The sequence below is a fragment of the Neolamprologus brichardi genome, chromosome 4 (genome assembly GCF_056152115.1).
Source record: "Neolamprologus brichardi isolate AB-2024 chromosome 4, ASM5615211v1, whole genome shotgun sequence".
Classification (NCBI taxonomy): Eukaryota; Metazoa; Chordata; class Actinopteri; order Cichliformes; family Cichlidae; genus Neolamprologus; species Neolamprologus brichardi.
In genome coordinates, this window is record NC_142107.1 from 17,977,684 (window position 1) to 18,000,937 (window position 23,254).

Sequence of the window (23,254 nt, forward strand, 5' to 3'; positions counted from 1 at the left end):
TTATGACCAAGGATGTTCCTGTGCTTTTATGTTATATGACCCTTTGATCAGCAGCATGCCACACACACACCACACACACACACACACATTCTCACATAACACACACACAGTGCCTTGTCATTTGTAACCAAGGGGGGTTACGGGGGGAAGGTACGTGTTGTAAACTATTGTTTATTGTGTGAACGTTGTCAATAAAAGGGAGCAAGAGGGGCCAGTCGAGGAGGTCATTTTGTGATGTGCTGAGGTACGGACAAGGGCCCCCTTGCAAGTAAAAAGATCGATCGCTGTTGCCTTGTCTTTCTTTCATGGGAATAAGTTCTGGGATCAGCGGGGTCTGACTTTAGACCCAACATTTTTTGGTCCTTCGGAGCCGGAGCCCAAGATTTTTGCCGCACACTGAGGAGAGAGAGGACACGCCGCAGACTGTCGACAGCCAGGCCGTAGGATGCCTGATAAAGCCCTGGAGTGTTAAAATTCGCGACCAGGCCGGCGAGATAGCGTCTAAACTCCCCTCGTGGACGGCGACTGACGGGATCCTGGACTCTCCTGTGAACGAAACGCAACACAACGGTAGGCAAACCGAGAGCGTCTCTGTAACCGTGTGAATGAATGTGGAATTTTAGATAGGAACGCGTCACTGAGACTGCGCGGGTTTCACGCGAGTCCAGGGGAGCGCTGGTTGCGCGGTTTCACGCGAACCTAAAACAATAGAGAGCGGCTACGTGACCGTGCGGATTCTCGCAGGTACGTGAGCGCGCCAGCCGTGCGAGAAGGTCGCAGGCTATTAAAGAAATAAACGGCTCCGTAGCTGCGCGGTTTCACGCGGGCACGGGAGTGCGTTGGACTGTGCGTTTTGGACGCAGGTCCATGAGAGCTGTGCGTGTAGACGCAAGCTGCCTGGTTTCTCCGCCGAAAGGAGGATAGAGCTCTATAAAAAGGACTCCGCAGATAAGTGCGTTGAGTGTATGGTTTCTCCACCAATATATAAGGAGGATAGAGCTCTATAAAATAAAAAGGACTCCGCAGATAAGTGCGTTGAGTGTATGGTTTCTCCACCAATATATAAGGAGGAAAGAGCTCGCCGCGGTATAGAGAGTTTAAGATTATAGGCCTTAAAAAGTGTGAATGAATGTATGCGTGTGTGAGTGCCAGTAAAGTGAACGCAGCAACACAAAAGGAAACCTAAGCGGTGTTAACGTAATTTTGTGACCTGTTGTGTACACATAGCCTGGGTTTTGAGGTAAGGTGTTACCTGCCGCAAACTTGAAAGAATTGTTATAATGGGGAATAAAATGTGTAAGTCTGCCTTAGAAGGGGATGTAAAATTTATGGAGAAATTTCTACCGGGCAGCACGCAGTATGTAGATTGTTGGCGGAAAAAATATGGATTTGAAGGGACATTAGTGGAAGTTAAGTGTAAAATGCTTGTAGAAAGAATAGCTGTAAGTGTAGCAGGTAAAACAGGGAAAGTGAAGCAGAGGAAGGAATTGCAGTTAGCAGTTGCTAAGTTGTGGCTGGAGCAGGCTCAAAAGAGAAGAGAAGCACAGAATGTTAAAAGAGCAATATTGCAAGCAGTAGTTGTGAAACCTGAGGATGAAACCACAGCTCAATCCACTGCAACTACTTTAGAACAACACCGTAGAAAAGCATTAGAAAGAGCAAGAATGTTAGCAGAAAGAAGAGTCAGAGAAGAGTGTGAGAGAGCAGAGGCAGAGGTGGAGGAGAAATTAAAGGCTGAGTATGGAGAGGCATTAGGAGCAGTATGGAGTCCAAGACAGACTAGGCAGGGCAGGAAACAGAAAGTAAAGTTAGTAAACACAAACGTCACAACCACATATCCATCCCTGACACAACATAAAGAAACATATGGTGTTTCTGTTCCAGAGTGTGAAGATGAAGAAAGTTTTTCTCCTGATCCATTCCGTGAGGTGAGCACTTACCCTATGGTAGAGGTTGCTAACCCACATTATGGAGTGGACGGGGATGGCAACCGCACTATTCATGTTTACCGGCCATGGACGGAGTCTGAATGTGCTGATGCTTGCAAGAGCCTTGGAGACCCATTGACTAATGTTGATGAGTTCGTAGCTCGACACAGACAGCTTTGTTCTTCATACCGTTTAAATGGACAGGAAACTGAGATTACTTTTAGGAAATGTCTCACCTATAATTGGACCCGTGTCAGAGGACAATACACAGGTAAAGGGCCAGGTGATAACACCCTGCCCTACGGAGATGCAGGTCTCGTTGTCCAAATTAATGGAGTGTATGATCGTCTCAGAAATACTTTTAGAACAACTGCAGACTACACCAAAATCTCACAATGCACACAGAAGGAAGGAGAGGATGTTCATGAGTATAGAGGTAGATTAGAGGAAGTGTTTAAGAAGCATAGTGGACTTGAAGAGAATGCAGACCCAGCAGGCCCCTATCAACAGCAGCTGAAACATGCCTTGATGAGTGGGTTTTATCCATCCATTGCAGATTTTATTAGAAAGCAAAATGTAAATCACTCCACAGATGGAGTGACTCAGTGTATGAACTGGGCAAAGCATGCACAGGATGTGATTAAAAGAAAAAAGAAAAAATTGCAAAATACACCAAATGTTGCCACATTTTATGCTGATGAAGAATCTCAGATATTTCTTCAGGGACAGACTAAACGTGGCAGAGGCCGCGGAGGAGTTAGAGGAGGAGTCAGGGGGGGCAGAAGTAATTGGCCACCCCGGAGAAGACAAAGGAGCAGGGATGAGTGTTACAGGTGTGGAAGAATAGGTCATTATATTAAAGAGTGCCCTGAGGAATTACATGAGGAGTATAGACGACCAGATCCACATAACCCCTCATATAATAAATGACTAGTATCTGCTGTCACTGCTAATACACATGCATGTTTAAACACCCCATCAGACTGCCAAAAACAACAACCAGTGCCCCAAACCATAGATTTGACTGAAGTTTTGTTGAATTTATCAGGGAAAGAAGTAAAACCCTTTCGCACATTAACAGTGCAGGGAAAAACGATACAGTTTTTATGTGACTCAGGAGCAGATAAAACCGTCCTGAGGGACCAAGTGTCAGGAATAAACCCATCAAACGGCATCGTTTATGTAAAATCTGCTAATGGTCAGTTAAATCAACACAGAATCTCTAAGCCGGTATGGATTAGAGATCCATCTACGGGAGAGGCAGCTCAAGGTTCAGTAGTAATGTGTCCGACATGTCCTGTGAACCTTTTGGGTAGAGATATGATGGTAAAACTTGGAATCTCAATCATTCCCACGGTTGTTGGAATGATAACTGCAGGAAAAGGAGAAACTGCAGAAACGATGGTTCACCAGGGCAGTGGCGATGTACATTACTACTGGACGCTTGACCTGTCAACCTCTAGACCAGATCAGATAAATTGTAAAATGTTGACCACAGCTGAGGAGAGATTAGCTGAGGGCTATGATAGACAGGAACCAGATGAGATGCACATCACACTTAGGTTCAAAATGACACCAGGACCTGATAATGTCTATACTGACAAAGTGATGAAACTGGGTCCTCAAAGAATTACTGTAAAAACTGTATACACTGATGGTAAACAAATGGCAGGATGTAGTGTGATAATTTCTGAAGCAGCTCAGCAACTTTTCAAAGGAAAGGTGCCACATGTTTCACTAACTAAGTGTAGCACAGCTGAGTGGGAAGATTTAGCATTTCTAGTGGAGCAGGGAGAGCACACAAAGGAATGGCAGCAATGTGGAGGGGGGTGGGAGACAAACATGCATAGCAGTATCTTCCGTAAGAAGCTGGGGTGGGTGACACATGCAACACCTCAGGTACACTTAAAAGGAAGTGAGAATGAAACAGCAGAATGACATATGGTCAAAAGGAGCTTGCAAAGAAAAGCGTCTGGACTTCTTTAATTTACTTGAAGACGTTTCACCTCTCATCCGAGAGGCTTCTTCAGTTCTAAGGTCAAATGGTGGAGAGTCCCAGATATAACCCTGGTGGGAGTGTCCCCCCACAGAGGGACAAAAGGACCCCCTGATGATCCTCTAATCGCCTGAGCCAAGGTGTGGAACTGGGTGTGGGTCCCAATCAGCCAGAGTTTCGGGTGAACTCATTGTGAAACCTGGCCCCACCTTATCATGCGAATTCCTGAGGTCAGATGGCCCAGGGTGTGAGTGGGCCTTAAGGCGTCTGGGAAGGAAATGGAAGAACCCGTGTTGCCATGGGCTCCCCCGTGTCACCTATTGTAGCCAAGATGTCTGGAATTTGTTTAAGCTCAGGGTGATCATTTAGGTCTACCATATGTCATTCACCACGGAGGCAGTGGAGACTGTCAGAAAACGACTACAAGAAGACAACTCCTTGGAGGACAGGACCAACTTCACACCCGATCAGATTTGCACACTGTTAGACCTCTGCCTCACCACTACATATTTCAAATACAACGAAGGCTATTACAGACAAAAACATGGCTTCAATGTTAGCACAAGACAGCGGGGGAAGAATGAAGCCAGTAGCTTACTATTCTAAGAGATTAGATCCAGTTGCTTGTGCTTTGCCTCCATGTGTGAGATCAGTATGTGCAGCGGCTCAGGCCATACAATGTTCTGGGGAAATAGTCTTATTTCACCCTTTGACACTGCTAGTTCCACATGAGGTGGATGTTTTGCTACTACAGACTAAAATGACATTTCTGTCACCTGCAAGACATTTGTCTTTAATGTCACTCTTACTATCACAACCACACATTACCATAAAGCGGTGCACAATTCTAAATCCGTCAACCCTTTTGCCAACAGAGGAAGAGGGCACTCCTCATGAGTGTAGGGACCACGTAGAGAAGGAGTGTAAGCCGAGGGATGACTTAACAGATGTGCCACTTGGTGAGGGAAAGGTTTGGTTTGTTGATGGTTCAAGTTTTAAAACAGCAGAGGGACAGGCTAAAACAGGTTTTGCTGTAGTAGATAGTGAGAAAATTATCTGTGCAAGACAATTAGCATGTTCTATGTCTGCTCAAGCAGCAGAGATAGTAGCTTTAACGGAAGCGTGTAAAGCTGCAGAGAAACAAAATGTGACAATATACACTGATAGCCAGTATGCATTTGCTACATTACATTTCTTTGCAGCGCAGTGGGCAAGACGAGGTATGACAACTTCGACAGGGAAACCTGTAGAACACGCCAAACTCTTGCAAAATCTGCTGGAAGCAGTATTATTACCCAGTAGAATTGCCGTTTGTAAATGTGCAGCACATACTCGAGGGAAAGATCCAGTTGCATTAGGGAATGCTTTTGCAGATAGACTTTAGACCCAACAGTGTGCCTTTAGTTAAGGCCAGGTATGATCCGCTCAAATGTAAAAACATTGCGTGCATATAACTAAAGTGACTGTTATCTATAATGCATCTTTATGCTCTCTTGTATGATTGTGTATAATAGGCTTTAGAGTTCTGTTTCCTGATGCAATGAAAACAAGACGGGTGTATCAAGGGCGTGGTGCATGCAAAAACTGATTAAAATCTACAACACCCTAAGGTTTACACAGTACTAAGATATATTTAGGGTAACTTTTCAGTTGGCCTGACACTTTCAACTGGAGGTTTTATCAGGAAAAATATTTATTTTGTTCAAAAATACTTGAGGCTTGTAAAGGCTAGTGGATCATAAACAGTGCTACCTAAACCAGTTAGATAAAATAAAGAAATTAGTCATCTCGGGCAAAAGTCCAGCTCCTCAGGGTGAGGAGGTGGTGTTTTTCAGTTGTGGTTTGTTTCTTGTCAAAGAATGCAAATTCTTAAAGGCGTTTCGGTAAAATCTAATGTGAAAAACAATGAATTGTGAAATTTGAATTATTTATGGACACACCAAAAACAATATATTACTTCAATGTACAGTAATGGTATACTTTACTTCTTTTCATGGTATTTTTCATTGATTTCTATTAGTTATAAAGAACCTAAATTCCCTGCACAGTTACCTGCAAAATGTCTTGCTGCTGTATTATGTACGGTTTATAAAACACAACTGCTTTATTGTCAGTGACATTTAGGCTTTGTCACTGCATTTGAGTTGTGATTTGTTGTTCCTCCAGGGCCTCCCTCAGTTGGCCCATTCTGCACAGAGCTTTTGATTTCGTTTCTCTGTATCACACAACCCGTCCACTCCCGTTAACAACTTCATTAAACCAGAAAATGCATGTGATATCACATTGTGTGAATCAAAGCACTCCTTACTGTTGATATTTTGGGCTGTGACTCACATAGTGGATAGGTAATGGAAATTACCAACGGATTTATTAGAACTTGCACATTGTTTACACAGTGCTGTAAAAAAGTAGTAAAAATTCCTACTTGGAATCAGCTGGGATGGTTTGTACATTAACTTTAGCTTATCCTTTTGCAACTTTCACAAACTTGCCTTCATACTATGAAAAATTAAACAAGCTGGATTGCTTTGAAGTACAACCCAATTCCAAAATATGGAGCCCTATATAAAATGTAAATAAAAGCACAAAGCAATGGTTTGCAAATCTCATAAACCCACATTTTATTGACAGTAGAACATAGTAAAACACACCAAATGTTTAAACTGAGAAATTATACTATTTTAAAGAGAAAAAATATGTTCATTTTGGATTTGATGGCAGCAACATGTTGCAAAAGAATTTGGTAGAGGCCCGTGTACACCATAGTTGTAGCATGCTCTCCTCTTTTAACGCTTTACGAGATCTGCAGATAATTGCATTTTGTTTTTGATATTTTACACGATGTCCCAACTAATTACAGAGCTTAGAATGAAAGCTGTGAGATCATTATTCTCCTTATATTTTTAGGTTAAAGAACATGACCCTCTTCGCAGTATATTTTTGTAGTATGTTAGACAAATGTTCAAGTATATCTTTGGGGATTAAAAGAATGTGACCATCCTTTGGGTTCTGTTAGACAGGTGGGCGCCACCATTTATCTGCTGTGAATGTTTTACACTGTTTTCTTGTCATGTCAGACTGCTTAAATCATTTCTGAGAATGTTGTGTGCAAAGGACCTTGTGCCGAAAATAGCAGAAACAGACCACATTCTGTGCCCCCACCCTTGTAGGAGGTAGAAAGACAGGGAGCCCGAGGTCATAACTTAGGCGCCATGACAGATAAGAGAGTGTGAATGTTTAGGTTTACGACCAGGTGGGGGCCAGTGGAGAGTATAAAAAGCTGTGTAACACGTCACCATTTTGAGACTTGCTGTGACCCTCTCTGCATCTCTCCCCGTCCGGATGGTTGTTATGCTCATTGTGTGAAAATTGTATGGAAATAAAGGATTGTTGATTGAGCATTTATACACCGAGTAAGTATCCTTCCTTCAGCCCAAAGATTCAAAGAACTGGGAGAATTCAACAAAGCCACAGGACTTTTTAAAGTTTCATAACAACGTTTCTTCTCTCATTCGAGAGGCTTCTTCAGTTCTAAACAGCCAGTCCAAAAAAAACATGCATGGTGTAATATAGAAGAGCCACCACCTACATCTGCAGCTAAAGGTTAAAGGTCACTCTTTTAAGAATGCCAATGTTCGCAATCTGAATTGAGAAGATGACGATGGTTTCAAAGTGGAGTAAAAGAGGCCATAGCTGAAAAGAGTGGGTGGCTTATTCCACCTTCAGTGCAGTTCTGAGATCCCTTCCAAGGTGCCTTAACCCCAATTCACACCTTGCGTCACGTTACCTTAGGTCACATGATACGGCGAGGCCTATCACCCTCTTAAGGGACAACCACTATTAAGGTTTACATACCTGAGATTCTCCGCCGTTTGGTTTTAGAACTGAAGAAGCCACTTTCTTTCCAAGCACCTTTGAAAAAAGGGCAACTTTGGTTTTAGTTTTTGGTTTTGGTTATTCTTACTTGTGAGTTTATACAGCGGGGAAAATAAGTATTTGACACATCAGCATTTCCAGCAGTAAGGGGATTTCCAAGTGGACTATTGACACAACATTCCCACCAGATGTTGCCATCAAGCCAAACATTGAAGTCATACACACAAATCAGAACATTTAAGTATACAAGTTAAACCATAATAAATAAAGTGAAATGACACAGGGAATAAGTATTGAATACATGAAGATAACAAGGGGCAAAATGACATAGAAAGCCAGGAGATCACCTGAAATCTGTCAGTATTGATGGAGAAACCCAGTCCCCTATCAGTACTAACTGGAATCAGCTGCTGTAGTCCTAATTGATGGCCCATAAAGGCCCCTCATTACCCAGAAGGCACACAGGAAAGACTTCATGATGGGTAAAGGCAAAGAACTCTCACAAGATCTGCGTAATCTCATCGTTGAAAAGCATTGTGATGGGAATGGTTATAGGCGCATTTCCAGAATGCTGAATGTTCCTGTGAGCACTGTGGGGGCCATTATCCGGAAATGGAAAGAGCATCAGTTCACCATAAACCAGCCACGATCAGGTGCTCCACGCAAGATCCCTGTCCGAGGAGTCCACAGAATAATCAGGAGAGTACTCCAAGAGCCAAGAACCACTCGGACAGAACTTCAGGAAGACCTTGCATCAGCAGGTACTGTTGTGTCAAAGAAAACTATAAGCAATGCACTGACCCGCCATGGCATCCATGCACGCTCACCACGCAAGACTCCATTGCTGAACAAAAAGCATGTCAAGGCTCGGTTAAAATTTGCGCAACAGCATTTGGAGAAGCCTGTGGATTATTGGGAGACTATAGTATGGTCAGATGAAAGCAAAATAGAACTTTTTGGCAGTCATTCTACACACCATGTTTGGAGGAGAAATGGCACTGCTCACCACCCCAAGAACACCATACCAACAGTTAAGTTTGGGGGTGGAAGCATCATGGTTTGGGGCTGCTTTTCAGCAAGGGGTACTGGCAGACTTCATATCATTGAAGGCAGGATGAATGGAGCGATGTACCGGGACATTCTGGATAAGAATCTGCTGCCATCTACCAGGAAGCTAAAAATGAAAAGAGGGTGGACATTCCAGCAAGACAATGATCCCAAACACAAGGCCAAGGAAACAATGAAGTGGTTCCAAAGAAAGAAAATCAAGTTGCTTGAATGGCCCAGTCAATCACCTGACCTAAATCCCATAGAGAATCTATGGAGAGAACTGAAGATTAAGGTTCATAGAAGAGGCCCAAGGAACCTCCACGATTTAAAGACCGTTTGTGTGGAGGAATGGGCCAGAATCACTCCTGAGCAATGCAGACGACTGGTCTATCCATACAAGAGGCGTCTAGAAGCTGTAATCACCAACAAAGGCTTTTCTACAAAGTATTAAATAAAGTGTGTTCAATACTTATTCCCTGTGTCATTTCACTTTATTTATTATGGTTTAACTTGTATACTTAAATGTTCTGATTTGTGTGTATGACTTCAATGTTTGGCTTGATGGCAACATCTGGTGGGAATGTTGTGTCAATAGTCCACTTGGAAATCCCCTTACTGCTGGAAATGCTGATGTGTCAAATACTTATTTTCCCCGCTGTATGTTTTCAGACGACACAACTTTTTTGATGGTGACTTAAGCTGTACCCAAGCTCTGTAAAGCAGCCAAATACTGTTGAAGCTCTTTCCTTGCCAGAGGGCAGAAAACAAGTGAATGAGTACATGTAAAAAATCCCCATGCCTTTTTAAAAGACTAATTCTGACAAGCTGTGTCTGGAAAACAAAACTACAAACAATGAATACGTTAAGTTAGGGAATTTCCTTGAATAAAAACTAAATAAATCGATTTCTAAGCAGTACCTTGGGTGTGGCTTTTCTTAGAAGAACCTACTTTATTTTAGTGAAGCTCATTCTTCCCTTGTCACTGCATAATGATTTTAGTGAAGCTCATTCTTCCCTTGTCACTGCATAATGATCACCTCCTGCCGTTCTTCAAGAGACTCCCTCGTGAGGCCCACTGTTCTGAGAACATAGAGGTTTCGTTTTCCAATTTCCACGTGACGCAGCCTGTCCAAACAGAGTTTAAAACCTCACCAACTTGCAGTGCCTGGTGACAGCGGAAGAGGAAAGAAGCAGAACAACACAGAGCTCTGTCAGCACTGACTGGTGAGTTAAAATTACATTTTCTTCATATATAAATGATATCAAGTGTTTCTATTCACTATGCCTCTCAGAATGCTTGCTTGTTTTGTCACCAGCTTTACTCCTACAGACGTTTAAGCTTTCAAATTGCAATGTGGTGTCCATTTCTTTTCTACAGTATCTGAAATCTATGCCATTCTAAAGTATTATTGGACAAAAAGACACTGGAAAATGGCAGATTTTGGACTATATACCTACCAGCAGGAAGTGGTTGAAAGGGCTCTTAAACGAGAGAACGTCATAATTTGGTTACCGACTGGAGGTGGAAAGACCCGCGCTGCAGTGTATGTGGCCAAAAAACACCTGGAGACCACACCAGATGCTAAAGTGATGGTCCTCGTAAACAAGGTACCTAAAGTAGAAAAAGGGCAATAAAAAAACATCGTAAAACTGGTATAAGAAGATGACTTCATATAATGTTTTTGATGTGTTCTATTATTCAGGTTCATCTTGTTGACCAACACTACAACAAAGAGTTTGAGCCTAAACTGGGTCTACGCTATACTGTTAGGAAAGTGAGCGGAGAGAGTGATGAAAAGGACCTTTTTGGGTTAGTGGTGCAAGAGTCAGATGTGGTCATCTGCACAGCGCAGATCTTGTACAACGCTCTGATTAACAAGGAGGATGCAAGACATGTCGAGCTCTCAGGTGAGTCAAAGTGAGCTTAAACACGTCTGATTATGCTGTTATGCTGAAATGAACTGACTTGAGGATTTTCTACAGATATTACTCTGCTGATAATCGATGAGTGCCACCATACTCACAAGGAGTCAGTCTATAACAAAGTAATGAGACTCTATGTGGAGAAGAAGCTGAAGGAAGAAAAACCACTGCCACAGATCTTGGGCCTCACAGCATCCCCAGGGACAGGAGGCGCAAAGACCCTGGACAAGGCTGTGGAGCATGTACTGGAGGTCAGGGATTCATTTTTTTATATATCATTTGCCACTCAAATGTCCTCCCACAAGTGTCTTTTTCTCATAATTGATTATGCTCTCTCAGATTTGTGCCAACTTGGATTCAGCCATAGTTTCAACTAAACAGTATGCTCCTGAACTGAAGGAAGTGGTGCCCAGACCCAGAAAAACCTTCAACATTGTCAACAAGAGAGATCGAGTAAGCAGATATTAAAAAAACCCAAAAAAACAAAAACCAACTGATGGATTTTGAAAAACTGCATTTTCTTGTAACATGAACAAATGCACTGAGAGACAAATGGGAAAAGCCTCATCTACTAGTTCACCTCAGAAATGACCACAAGTACTCTTATTGCCACTCCCAAGACTAGTGTTAATTTAATTCCACCTTGGAAAAATGCTAATATAAGAGTCAAATATATCTGTAGTAACAGAATCTAAAATTAAGATTTTCAAAAATTTCCTTTTAATTTTGCCTGTGCTTAAAGGGCTCTTGGGTGTCACATCACTGATTGACTGTCTGAGGCATTTTTTGCCCTGGGATGACAACCACCTGGCAAAAATTGGGACCTGCTACTAACCACAAATACATGTTTTTCTTTGAGGATCCTTTTGGTGATCATCTGAAGTCGATGATGACGATTATCCACGGTTACATGGATATTCCTCCAGACTTCAAACTGAGAGAGTGTGGAACACAAGAATACGAAGCAGATGTGGTGATTCTGGAACAGCGAGGTAAGACCGTAGCATTTAATCCTTCTGCCGATGGCAGCGGTAAATACAACGGATTTTGTGAGAGTTAAGGTAATCAGTATTTAAATAAAATAATACTGCTGCTTGTATCTGTCCTCTTTGACCAGGAGTACGAGACAACAACAGACTGCTTGCACAATGTGCGTTACACCTCAGGCAGTACAATGATGCCCTCCTCATCAATGACACCTTGAGGATGATTGATGCTTATCGTTCCCTGGAGGAGTATTACTCCAAAAAGAGAACCAAGGCCATTGATGGGACAGACTTCTTCTTGTTGGGACTTTTTGAAGGTGAAAATCCTAACATTTTCATCACTTACTGTTATGTGTTAATTCCATAACTTTATGTTATAGCTCATAATGCAATTTTTGATGATTTCAGCCAATAAAAACATTACTATTTTGTGGCACACAGAGAATCAGGTGGAGCTAAGGAACTTTGCTATGGATTCTCGCTTTGAGAACCCAAAGATGGATGAACTTCAGAGCACTCTGTTAAAACAGTTTGGGTCAGGTGTCCCATCAAGGGGAATTCTCTTCAGTAAAACTCGCAAAAGCACCCACTGCCTGAAAGACTGGGTCCTCAAAAACAGGGCATTGAAAGATGCTGGCATCAAGGCAGACATCCTCACTGGTGCTGGTAATGGCATCACCTACATGACACAGGTATGATGATATACAGTCTTCACCGATAAGCTTTGAGTCAGTCACATTCAGTAACATCTCTATGGACATTTCTGCATGTTTCCATGCTTTTATTTGCATATTTCTTATAGAATGAACAGGCAGAAACAATCAGGAGTTTCCGTATGGGTTCTCTGAACCTCCTGATCTCCACCAGTGTGGCCGAAGAAGGTCTTGATATACCTGAATGCAACCTGGTGGTGCGCTACGGACTCCTTACTAATGAGATCGCCCAGCAGCAGGCCAGTGGACGTGCACGAGCAAGAGACAGTCAGTATGCAGTCGTAGCCCAAGCAGGTGGGCGTGAACATCGCAGAGAGCGCATCAATGAATATCTGGAGGAGCTGACTGGTAAAGCCATTGACCGTGTGCAACGTATGAGTCACTACGAGTTTAACTTAAAGGTGATGTTTAAGGACAGTACCGAGCCATAACTTACTGCTCTTGCTCTCACTGCCTAGTGTTACTAACATTATCGTCCATTCCTGTGTGATTCTAGTTAAGTGAGCTTCAACAAAAGGCAATTATTTCTAGTAAAATTGAAGAAAGCTGCAAAACGGAGAAGAGGAGTCGTAACACTGCTTCCAGTATCCAGTTCTTGTGTCGAAACTGTTTCACCCCTGTGGCTTCTGGCAGTGACATTCAACTTGTTGACAATACGCAATATGTCAACGTCAGCCCTGACTTTAAGTGAGTTAAAGATGTTCTGATCTAAGAGTTAAAGCAGAAGTATGTTGAGACCAAATAAAAATATCTTTGCTTCTTGTTTGTCCTCAGGAATCACTACAAAGCTGCAGGGCAGGTGATTCTAGAAAGGAGCTTTGAGGACTGGGAGCCTGGGTGTAGAATCAGATGCAAAAAATGCAACAAGGTACAGTGAACTCACTGTTTAATACTGTATCTAAATAGATCCACAGTTCATGCTCATGTTGGAATCTGACTGTTATTCTTATACAAATTCACAGGAATGGGGATTCGAGATAAAATACAAAAAGCATGTCTTAATGCCAAATCTAGCCATTAAGAACTTTGCCCTGGAAACCCCCAAAGGCAGGATAACAGTAAAGAAATGGAAAGATGTACCTTTCCCTGTTGAGGACTTCGACTATGAAGAGTACTGCCAGGAAAACTTCCCTGACCTCTTTGATTGAGCCACGAACCAGAAAGCTCTGTGTGGTTTTCTTCTGCACTTTACTTGATTTTGAGACTCCAGTTTCTTTTAGAAAACCATACTGTTGTATGGTTGGAGGTTTGCATGAACACAGACTTGAAAAATTCACTCCACATATGCCTGATCTTTGTTCCAGGCAGCTAAAAACCTTAGTGCATCAGTCATGTTTATAATTAGCAATCAGTGGAAGCTTCGTTTATGCCCAGTGCCTGAGTTCATCTGTGTTCTCCTATAACATGACCCTTTAACATCATGAATATTTGACAAGCCATCAAGAGGAGATTAATTAACATGAACTGTTTTAGCTATTTTAAAATGTGTTCAGATGTAATGCTGCTGATGTGTGTATGAAGTTTGACGTTGTGGACAATTTCTGTAACTAAATCAGATGTTTTATGAGAGCCTAATCTTAAGAATTATCATTGTTCACTAACAGATGAAATCAACCTTTTTATTTTTTCTATATCGTAGCATATCAATTTTTAAACTAAATCTAAAGTTGATTAATTTAAACAAATGCTCCTTTTGAAATGATTGATTTTTCATAATTTTGCCTTTATTAATCAGTAGGTGTCAGTCTTGGATATCACAAGAAATGTTTTCATAAAGCCAGGATTAAAGCTTTCCACGAGGATTTTCACATTGAAAGATGTGGATGTAATAGAAATGTCTGAATCTGCAGATAATGTGGAAATATACTGAGAATGAATGACTTACAGGTCAAAGTCAAACATGACAAACCCATGAGCAAGGCATTTAATCCCCAACTGTTTCTATAAATTACGGTATTATCCACGTCAGGAGCACGGTTGTGCAGCCTTCTGATGTGTCTAGGCAACCACTGTAAAAGAGATGTGCATTCAGTTGACTGAACAGACACACATTATTTGCTGGGATGAGGATATAAAAATATATATTTCTGTTTATATGTCCGTGTAAAAGTGTTACATAAATAAAAACAAAAATAAAAAGGATATGTGAAAATGCTGACTTCAGAGACTTTAATGAAATGTTTTAACACCTGGGGATGCACCGTCAGTATTACTGGATCAATACATAGTTATGTATTTTAACTGTTGTGGTTTAACACCATACAACTGATCTACATTAGAGATACGATTATTTCAAATTGCAATTTGTCAATTTATAAGGCATACATGTTTTACAATTATAAAGTCTGTTTAAAGCAGACTTATTCCCAAGGCGTTTAACCTTCAATAAGCATTGGGATAGTATCAGGTCTGAACACTGAATCTTTATTAGATCTATTTTAGAGCTTACGTTTAGATGTAATTTATTACTGAGTCGTAAAATAAATCTATAAACTCATTAATTCAAATTATTACTGATTGTCTGCAGCTCTCTTGACTTATTTGCAACACCAGTGCTGGCTTTAGCTGTAAATATTCTTTATACATCTTTATTTGACTGACTCCTAATGTCTCTGAACTAGGCATCTGTCAAATCTGTCATTTTTGTGCAGAAGAAGTGTAAAACGATCCATCAAATGCTTTATTTCCTCTGAGTGCACACAGAGCCCTAAGCAGAAAGCCTGGCTTAACTAAGACAGGAAGCCTGGCTATGTCAAACGTCTCTAGCTGAAAATGATGACAAGTTATTATTTAATGCAATCCATAATTTAGGTTTGTCTTGTTGGCCAATCATGAAAAAAAGAGTTTGAGAGCAAAGAGCTGGACCGAGTCAGTGGAGAGACCAATACGAAGCATTTCTTTGTGTTACTGGTGCAGACGTCAGAGCCTTTCATCTGCACAGCACAGCTCTTATACAATGCTCTGACTAACAAGGAGATATTAAAACATGTTGTGCTCTCAGGTCAGTGAACGTCAACATTTCTAACATTTTGGGAACTGAGGCGGCCAGTTCCCAGTTGATGTAGAATCAGATATAGTAATTTAAACAGGGCACAGTCTTTAATACTGTGTTTAATAATACTATAATAATAATACTATAATTTAATAATACTTTAAATACTAGTGTCAAATTGGGCTGCACGATTCGTCGACATAATCGATGACGTCGACTATAAAAATTTGTAGACGCAGAATTATACTGTCTACTTTTCATACTAATACTAATAAATATGTTTTTTTTTTTATAATACACGGTATACTACACTGCAGTACACTACAGGAAGACTGCGGTCAAGTGAGCCCTGGCTTGCGAAGTCACAGTCAAGCTCACCGCAACACCAGCCGCACCTATACAATCCTGTTGCACTTTTCATACACATATTACGGTACGGGTGAGACTGGGTTAGAAACACGAGAGTCTTCTGAATACTTGCATTTTTCACTATTTTACTTCTTAATCCACTTCGAGATTTGAAATATTAGCTATATATATATATTTATATGACATACATTAATATATAATTATTACACTGCACGTTGAAAAAAAAATAAAATACAAATACAAATTCAGTAAGAGTTGACAATACATTTGTCTTCTCACTATACTGTATATTTTTGTTCAACCTGACCTTATCCACAACTAAACTGCTGTGCTGTATTTTTGATATTGTGTATTTTTTTAATTTATAACAAGAGAATTGTTAAAGGTGACGTGAATATTTCACTGGATTCTACAGTGTGTTCACACCGAAAAAAAGTTTGGGCAACCTTGTTAATAGCCATTATTTTCCTGTATAAATCGTTGGTTGTTACAATAAAAAAATGTCAGTTAAATATATCATATAGGAGACACACAGCGATATTTGAGAAGTGAAAAGAAGTTTACTGGATTTACAAAAAGTGTGCAATAATTGTTTAAAGAAAATTAAGCAGGTGCATAAATTTGGGCACCACAAAAAAAGAAATGAAATAAATATTTAGTGTATATCAATATGTGTGTCTGCTATATGATGTATGGGGTGCCTTTTTCTGGACGTGCTTCCCATCCAGAGCTCCACAGCAGAGAGGGAAGTTCCAGCGCTCCTGGAATCCTTGTGTGATGGACCGCCAGTCTCCAGGTGAAGGCACAGCCATTGTATTGATCATGCCACATACCGAAGAGTTATTGTACACTTTTACAGACATAACAATAGGAATGATTTCCTGACGTGTACTTCATGGCTGAAAGGTTGAATCAGTTAGAGGGAGAAGAAGCTATGCTGCTTTACAAGGGTGGGATGAAGCAGGTGTGATGGGGTGTCCATAATGGAGAGCCGTTTGTTCAGTGACCTCTGACCTTCGCCCACCAGTGCTGCTTCTAACCTTGCAGATGAATTTGCTCTTCCTTTTGGCATCTCTGTCACTGATGATGCCCCTACTTGTACACAGCATCACTGCTGGTCCTACAGTCTAAAATGAGAACGGACTCGCGTACTTGAGAATTGAGAAAAGGATTCTAAGCCAGTCGGCACCCGTACCGTAATATACGTAAGAAAAGTGCAATACGATTGTAGGTGCGGCTGGCGGTGCGGCTAGCTTGACCTGACTTCATGTGTGAGGGCTCACTTGACCACAGTTACAGGAAGCACCCTGGAGCTGTGACGTCAACTCTGAATGGGTCAGTTTGAGTGTTTATGTTAACGTTTGTACAGTAATTTCATGTTAATGCTTATACAGTAATGTTTATGTTCGTGTTTATGTTAGCTTACCGGTCGGAAACTTCTCAGGATATGCTAGCTAATCACCTGAGCAGGTGAGGTACCCTAGAACAGGTTTGCCTACAAGAAGCGAAGATAAGAGTTATTGAAATACTCGTTGACTAATCAAAGAAAAATTGGCAGATTAGTCGACTACCAAAATAGTCTTCTGTTGCAGCCCTACTGCAAATAGATCCATAGTTAGGGATTGTGTTGTTCTTATGTAAATACACAGGAACAGGATAACGTACAAGAAGACTGTCTTACTGCCCTATCCACAGTGACTATGTATTTTTCTCTGGAGATTCAGGGTGGAAGGAAAACATTGAAAGAGAAATAAATATTTGTTAACATCGTGACGTTCTCACAATTGAGACCCCTGTAAGGGAGGAAAGGGGGTTTTCTTTTGCAATCTACTGGAGTTTGTGAGCCTATTTTCATTAAGAAAATCAATCAATCATTTTGCAGCTGGATGTTTGAATGAACCCAGACCACGGCCATTGTATCATCCCCTTTGCATGTTGTTGTAACGATTTCTTCACTTTCCTCTCAAGTCCAGCCCAGAAGCAAATGATAAAACTATCTCCTGCTGTAACATGAACCTTAACCATCGTGCACACTTTATGTCATCAAAAAGATGAACTTACATGAACCATTGTAGTCATTTTAAAGTGCACTTAGATGTAATGCTACAAATTAGTTTACAGAAATATGATATTGTGCATACATTGATTATCTCAAACTTAGATGTTTCATTTGAGCTCAGTCTTTAGAAAATGTCATTGTCAACTAACAGCTGAAATCTTTTTTTATGGTTTAGATCTATAAACATTTAGACTACGTTCTAAAGATGAAGAATTTGACTGTAACACAATGAAAGGAAACTGAAACCAAATACTGCTGAAGCTCTTTTGCCTGAGGGTAGAGATCAAGTTACGTGAGCTGACATTAAAACAGACAAAGGGATTTTTTTTTTTTTTTGCCACACTAACAAGCTGTTTGTTACATGAGGAAAGCAAAACTAAAAACAATAGGCAGAGCGAGTTAAGAGTAGATATTTTAGTAATCACCTTCTGTTCATCCAGAGACTCCCTCATGAGGGCCAACTTTCTGAGTTCAGATAAGTTTCATTTTCCAGTTTCCACGTGACACAGGCAGTCCAAACAAAATTGAAAACATCCCCAGCTTGCAACTGTCTTGTGAAAAGGAGACAAAACTACACAGAGCTTCGTCACTGGTGAGTTCAAAAGGCTGACTTTCTTTCTGTTTGTTTTGTCACTAGCTTTGCTCCAGCAGACTTTTAAGGCTAAGAGTTTGAAGTCACAACTGGGTGTCCATTTCTCTTCTACAGTATCTGTGTTCTATGCCACTCAAAAATATTTCTGAACAAAAGGGCACTGCAAAATGGCAGATTTTGGACTGCATAACTACCAGCAGGAAGTGGTTGAAAGGGCTCTTAAAGGAGAGAACATCATAATATGGTTACCGACAGGAGGTGGAAAGACCCGCGCTGCAGTGTATGTGGCCAAAAAACACCTGGAGACCACACCAAATGCTAAAGTGATGGTCCTCGTAAACAAGGTACCTAAAATAGAAAGAGGGGATTTAATTTTTAAGACAATAAAAACTATTATACACCTGCTGTGACTAAAGGTGACTAAATATAATGTTTTTGATGTGCTCTATAATTCAGGTTCATCTTGTTGACCAACACTACAACAAAGAGTTTAAGCCTCACCTGGGTGGTACCTTCATTATTAAGAAAGTCAGTGGAGAGAATAAGGAAAAGGACTTTTTTGGGTTAGTGGTGCAGCAGTCACAAGTAGTCATCTGCACAGCGCAGATCTTGTACAACGCTCTGATTAACAAAGAGGAAGCAAGACATGTCGAGCTCTCAGGTGAGTCAAAGTGAGCTTAAACATGTCTGATTATGCTGTTATGCTGAAATGAACTGACTTGAGGATTTCCTACAGATATTACTCTGCTGATAATCGATGAGTGCCACCATACTCAGAAGGAGGAAGCCTACAACAAAGTAATGAGACTCTATGTGGAGAAAAAGTTGAAGGGAGAAAAACCACTGCCACAGATCTTGGGCCTCACAGCATCCCCAGGAACAGGAGGCGCAAAGAACCTGGAAAAGGCTGTGGAGCATGTACTGGAGGTCAGGGATTCATTTTTTATTTGAGCTTTTTATATAATTTATCTCTATTTAATTAGCTGGCTTTGCTTGAAAATGCTCCTCCTTTCAGATTTGTGCCAACTTGGACTCAGTCATAGTTTCAGCTAAAGAATATGCATCTGAACTGAAGGAAGTGGTGCCCAAACCCAGAAAAATCTTCAAAATTGTCAACAAGAGAGATCGAGTAAGCAAATATTTAAAAAAAAGTAGCATATTTTTATACCTGTTTTTATTTCTATAAGACCATTTATTTGAAATACAAAAATTAGAATTTTCTTGTATTTATAACAACAACATGTTGTTGTTGTTGTTGTTGTTGTTGTGACAGTAGCACTAGAAGCAGTTTTTCAATCGCTGTAATAAAAAAGAAATTGCCAGATATGGGATAAATATTTCTTATTCTTCTTTAAAGTTTATGTTTTTCCCTTATTATCTTTGTTTCTATTCCCATTCCTAACATCATCTCTTGGCATGAAACACAAACAGAGCACTTGTTAACCTTGTTGATCTTATATGAAAATTGCAAGACTAACTCTAAATTTGAATGTTTTTGTATGTATTCTTTACTTGCTCATTTAGAAAAAAATGATGGTAAAGTTTTCTAGTGCACATCTAAAGAAAAAAAAAGAAAGACTCTATCAGATCTTTCGGTGTTTTAGTGACAGAGCTTCAAGACTTTCCCTTTCTTTGTGAAATAATTCACTGTGCTGCTTGTAAACCTGTTTGTGTTTTTGACTGCTCACATGTTGCCAACAACATGCCTTTCCCATAAAAATGCTGAAACTCAGGTGTGACTTAATGGCCTGTTTAACACATTTGCTTTACCATTGACGTTACAGTTAGTGAAACCAGTTAAGGTATCATGGGTATGCTGAACTTGCATTGTAGCAGAGACCCTTAGCTATCACACACATATTAAGTTTAGATATCTTAAACAAATCATGGAAAAATACTAAACTAAGAAGCAAATGCACATTTTAATATATAATATATAATAAAAAATAACCCTGTAGTATCAGACTGTAAACATTTTTTTATTTTTAATGTAATATGTTATTGGCTGAAGCAGTTGCTGTCCCAGAGGTATCATACAAATGCTGGCCTCAGGACAACAACCACTTGTCGAAAAACAGTATCTGCTAGTAAACACAAACACGTGTTTTTCTTTGAGGATCCGTTTGGTGATCATCTGATATCGATGATGAACACCATCCACAGTCAAATGAACCTTCCTCCAGACTTCAGACTTAAAGAGTGCGGAACACAAGAATATGAGGCAGATGTCGTGAATCTAGAGGAACGAGGTACAGACTTAGTTTTTAATCTTGTAACGTGATTTTGTTTTGAGCATATTTTTTCATAGAATTAGAGTAAGGAAATCTTTAGATGAAACAATGCTTCTTCTTACATCTGTTTCTTTGACCAGGCGTACAGGAGAAAAACAGGCTGCTTGCACAATGTGCGTTACACCTAAGGCAATATAATGATGCCCTCCTCATCAATGACACCTTACGAATGATTGATGCTTATCGCTCCTTAGAGGAGTATTACTCCAAAAAGAGAACCAATCCCATTGATGGGACAGACACCTTCCTGTTGGAACTTTTTGAAGGTGAGAGTCCTCATATTTTCATTATAATCCACATTTTCATGGTTTCAGCAAATATAACCATCACTTGCGTCACTATTTTGTGGCACACAGAGAATCAGGTGGAGCTAAAGAACCTTGCTATGGATTCTCGCTTTGATAACCCAAAGATGGATGAACTTCAGAGCACTCTGTTACAACAGTTTGGGTCAGGTGTCCCATCAAGGGCAATCATCTTCAGTAAAACTCGTAAAAGCACCCACTGCCTGAAAGACTGGGTCCTCAAAAACAGGGCATTGCAGGAAGCTGGTATCAAGGCAGACATCTTCATCGGCACTGGTAATGGCAACACCTACATGACACAGGTATGATGATATACATCGCCTATAAGCTTTGAGTCAGTCACATTCAGTAACATCTCTATGGACATTTCTGCATGTTTCCATGCTTTTATTTGCATGTTTCTTACATAATGAACAGGCAGAAACAATCAGGAATTTCCGTATGGGTTCTCTGAACCTCCTGATCTCCACCAGTGTGGGTGAAGAAGGTTTTGATATACCTGAATGTAACTTGGTGGTGCGCTACGGACTCCTTACTAATGAGATCGCCCAGCAGCAGGCAAGTGGACGTGCACGAGCAAAAAACAGTCAGTATGCAGTCGTAGCCCAAGCAGGCGGGCATGAAGCTCGCCGAGAGCGCATCAATGAATATCTGGAGGAGCTGACTGGACAAGCCATTGACCGTGTGCAAACTATGACCCCTCAAGACTTTTGCACAAAGGTGAGCGTATATACTCTACCAGTCCTTAATACATTTCACAGCCCCGTGGTATTAACATCACATTCCATTCTTCCTTGTCTCCAGATTACTCAGCTTCAAGAGATGGTAGTCACTTGCACCAAAATTGAACAGAGGCGCCAAGCAGAGAAGAGGAGTCGTAACACTGCTTCCAGTATCCAGCTCTTGTGTCGAAACTGTTTTACCCCTGTGGCTTCTGGCAGTGACATCAAGCTAGTTGAGAACATGTACGTCAACGTCAACCCTGACTTTAAGTGAGTTAAATATGTTCTGATCTAAGAGTTAACGCAAAAACATGTTGGGGACAAAGTAAAATATCTTTTCTTTTGGTTTGTCCTCAGGAAACACTATACATTTGGAGACCAACTGACTCTAGAAAGAAGCTTTGAGGACTGGGAGCCTAGGTGTACAATCAGCTGTAAAATATGCAGCAAGGTACCCTCTTCAAATAAAAACAAAACACAATGTTACGTTCATGCTCGTGTTGGATTCTGAGTGTTGTTCTTGTGTAAATTCACAGAAATGGGGAAATGAAATAAAGTACAAGAAGTGTGCCATACTGCCAAATCTAGCCATTAAGAACTTTGTTTTGGAGAGCCCTGGTCAAGAGCGGCTACCAGTGAAGAAGTGGAAGGATGTACCTTTCACTGTTGAGGAGTTCAACTTTAAAGAGTACTGCCAGGAAAATATTACTGACTTGCTCGATTAAGACATCAATAAGAGAGCTCTGTGTGGGTTTTCCTATTCTCGAGTTTCTTCTCACAGATTTGCTCCACAGATGTTAAGTCTTTGTTCTGCGTGCCAAAACCTTTAATGCACCAATCATGCTTGCAATTATTTGCATTTGTTTTGTACATAGAGTATTTCCTCATTTACATCTCAAGTCAAGTACAGAAGCAAAGAACATGAACCATCATGAGCATTTGACATGTCATTAAGAAAAGATTCATTTTACATGAATTTTTAGCTATTTTACAATTAGTTTAGATGTAATATTACCAATGTGTGTTTGAATTATGTAAGTGGGAGTACAGTGATCATCTAAAATTTATATAAATACTTATCCTAATGTTAAGAAATTGTCTACTAAGTCTAAATCCCTTTTTGTGTGTTTAATATGAATTAATGTTACATTAATTAATATCAAATAAAATCAGACATGTCTTTTGAAATGATTAATTTTGACTTTATTAGCCAGTAGGTGTCACTGTTGGATAGCCAATGTTCACAATCTGCAAAACGCTACAGTTCTCATCTGCCCTCATTACTGCTAACAAATGGTGTGACTAAAGCCAGGATTGAAGCTTTCCATGTGGATTTTCACACTAAAAAATTGGTCCTCTATGGCCCGGGGCTCTGATGTAATAGAAGTGAGTCTGAATACATAGATAAAATAAAGATAAGGCTGAGAAAGAATGAATGTGTGACTCTACTCA

The 23,254-nt window shown here is 40.5% G+C and overlaps 3 protein-coding genes across 3 annotated transcripts; all 3 read left to right on the forward strand.

The window, feature by feature from the left end:
- The first annotated feature begins 600 nt into the window (after window positions 1-600).
- On the forward strand, window positions 601-14,624 carry LOC102785417 (ATP-dependent RNA helicase DHX58-like). Its single transcript, XM_087839958.1, has 13 exons — window positions 601-744; window positions 9,906-10,074; window positions 10,229-10,458; window positions 10,554-10,758; window positions 10,834-11,024; window positions 11,113-11,226; window positions 11,633-11,765; window positions 11,891-12,076; window positions 12,201-12,451; window positions 12,562-12,873; window positions 12,969-13,159; window positions 13,247-13,340; window positions 13,435-14,624. The coding sequence occupies exons 3-13, from the start codon at window positions 10,282-10,284 to the stop codon at window positions 13,618-13,620; spliced, it is 2,040 nt and encodes a 679-aa protein (XP_087696084.1). The 5' UTR covers window positions 601-744; window positions 9,906-10,074; window positions 10,229-10,281; the 3' UTR covers window positions 13,621-14,624.
- On the forward strand, window positions 743-2,858 carry LOC148103004 (uncharacterized). The gene is made up of 2 exons (XM_087839960.1): window positions 743-1,802; window positions 1,887-2,858. The coding sequence occupies exons 1-2, from the start codon at window positions 1,281-1,283 to the stop codon at window positions 2,856-2,858; spliced, it is 1,494 nt and encodes a 497-aa protein (XP_087696086.1). The 5' UTR covers window positions 743-1,280.
- Window positions 14,625-17,077: 2,453 nt separating the features above from the next.
- On the forward strand, window positions 17,078-22,971 carry LOC102785719 (ATP-dependent RNA helicase DHX58-like). Its single transcript, XM_087839959.1, has 13 exons — window positions 17,078-17,168; window positions 18,333-18,484; window positions 18,599-18,828; window positions 18,941-19,145; window positions 19,221-19,411; window positions 19,500-19,613; window positions 20,601-20,733; window positions 20,856-21,041; window positions 21,132-21,382; window positions 21,498-21,800; window positions 21,885-22,072; window positions 22,160-22,253; window positions 22,339-22,971. Exons 3-13 carry the CDS (start codon window positions 18,652-18,654, stop codon window positions 22,525-22,527), a joined length of 2,031 nt encoding a protein of 676 aa, XP_087696085.1. The 5' UTR covers window positions 17,078-17,168; window positions 18,333-18,484; window positions 18,599-18,651; the 3' UTR covers window positions 22,528-22,971.
- Window positions 22,972-23,254: the final 283 nt, after the last annotated feature.

What these genes read in the sequence shown, in the direction of transcription:
- LOC148103004 (XM_087839960.1), top strand. Translation starts at nt 1,281, where the DNA reads ATGGGGAATAAAATGTGTAAGTCTGCCTTAGAAGGGGATGTAAAATTT. An exon ending in GGCAGGGCAGGAAACAGAAA is followed by an intron (nt 1,803 to 1,886) that starts GTAAAGTTAGTA and finishes TCTGTTCCAGAG; the next exon opens with TGTGAAGATGAAGAAAGTTT.
- LOC102785719 (XM_087839959.1), top strand. Translation starts at nt 18,652, where the DNA reads ATGGCAGATTTTGGACTGCATAACTACCAGCAGGAAGTGGTTGAAAGG. An exon ending in CTGTGGAGCATGTACTGGAG is followed by an intron (nt 19,412 to 19,499) that starts GTCAGGGATTCA and finishes TCCTCCTTTCAG; the next exon opens with ATTTGTGCCAACTTGGACTC. An exon ending in CCTGTTGGAACTTTTTGAAG is followed by an intron (nt 21,042 to 21,131) that starts GTGAGAGTCCTC and finishes TGTGGCACACAG; the next exon opens with AGAATCAGGTGGAGCTAAAG.
- LOC102785417 (XM_087839958.1), top strand. Translation starts at nt 10,282, where the DNA reads ATGGCAGATTTTGGACTATATACCTACCAGCAGGAAGTGGTTGAAAGG. An exon ending in TGATGGTCCTCGTAAACAAG is followed by an intron (nt 10,459 to 10,553) that starts GTACCTAAAGTA and finishes TCTATTATTCAG; the next exon opens with GTTCATCTTGTTGACCAACA. An exon ending in TTGTCAACAAGAGAGATCGA is followed by an intron (nt 11,227 to 11,632) that starts GTAAGCAGATAT and finishes TTTTTCTTTGAG; the next exon opens with GATCCTTTTGGTGATCATCT.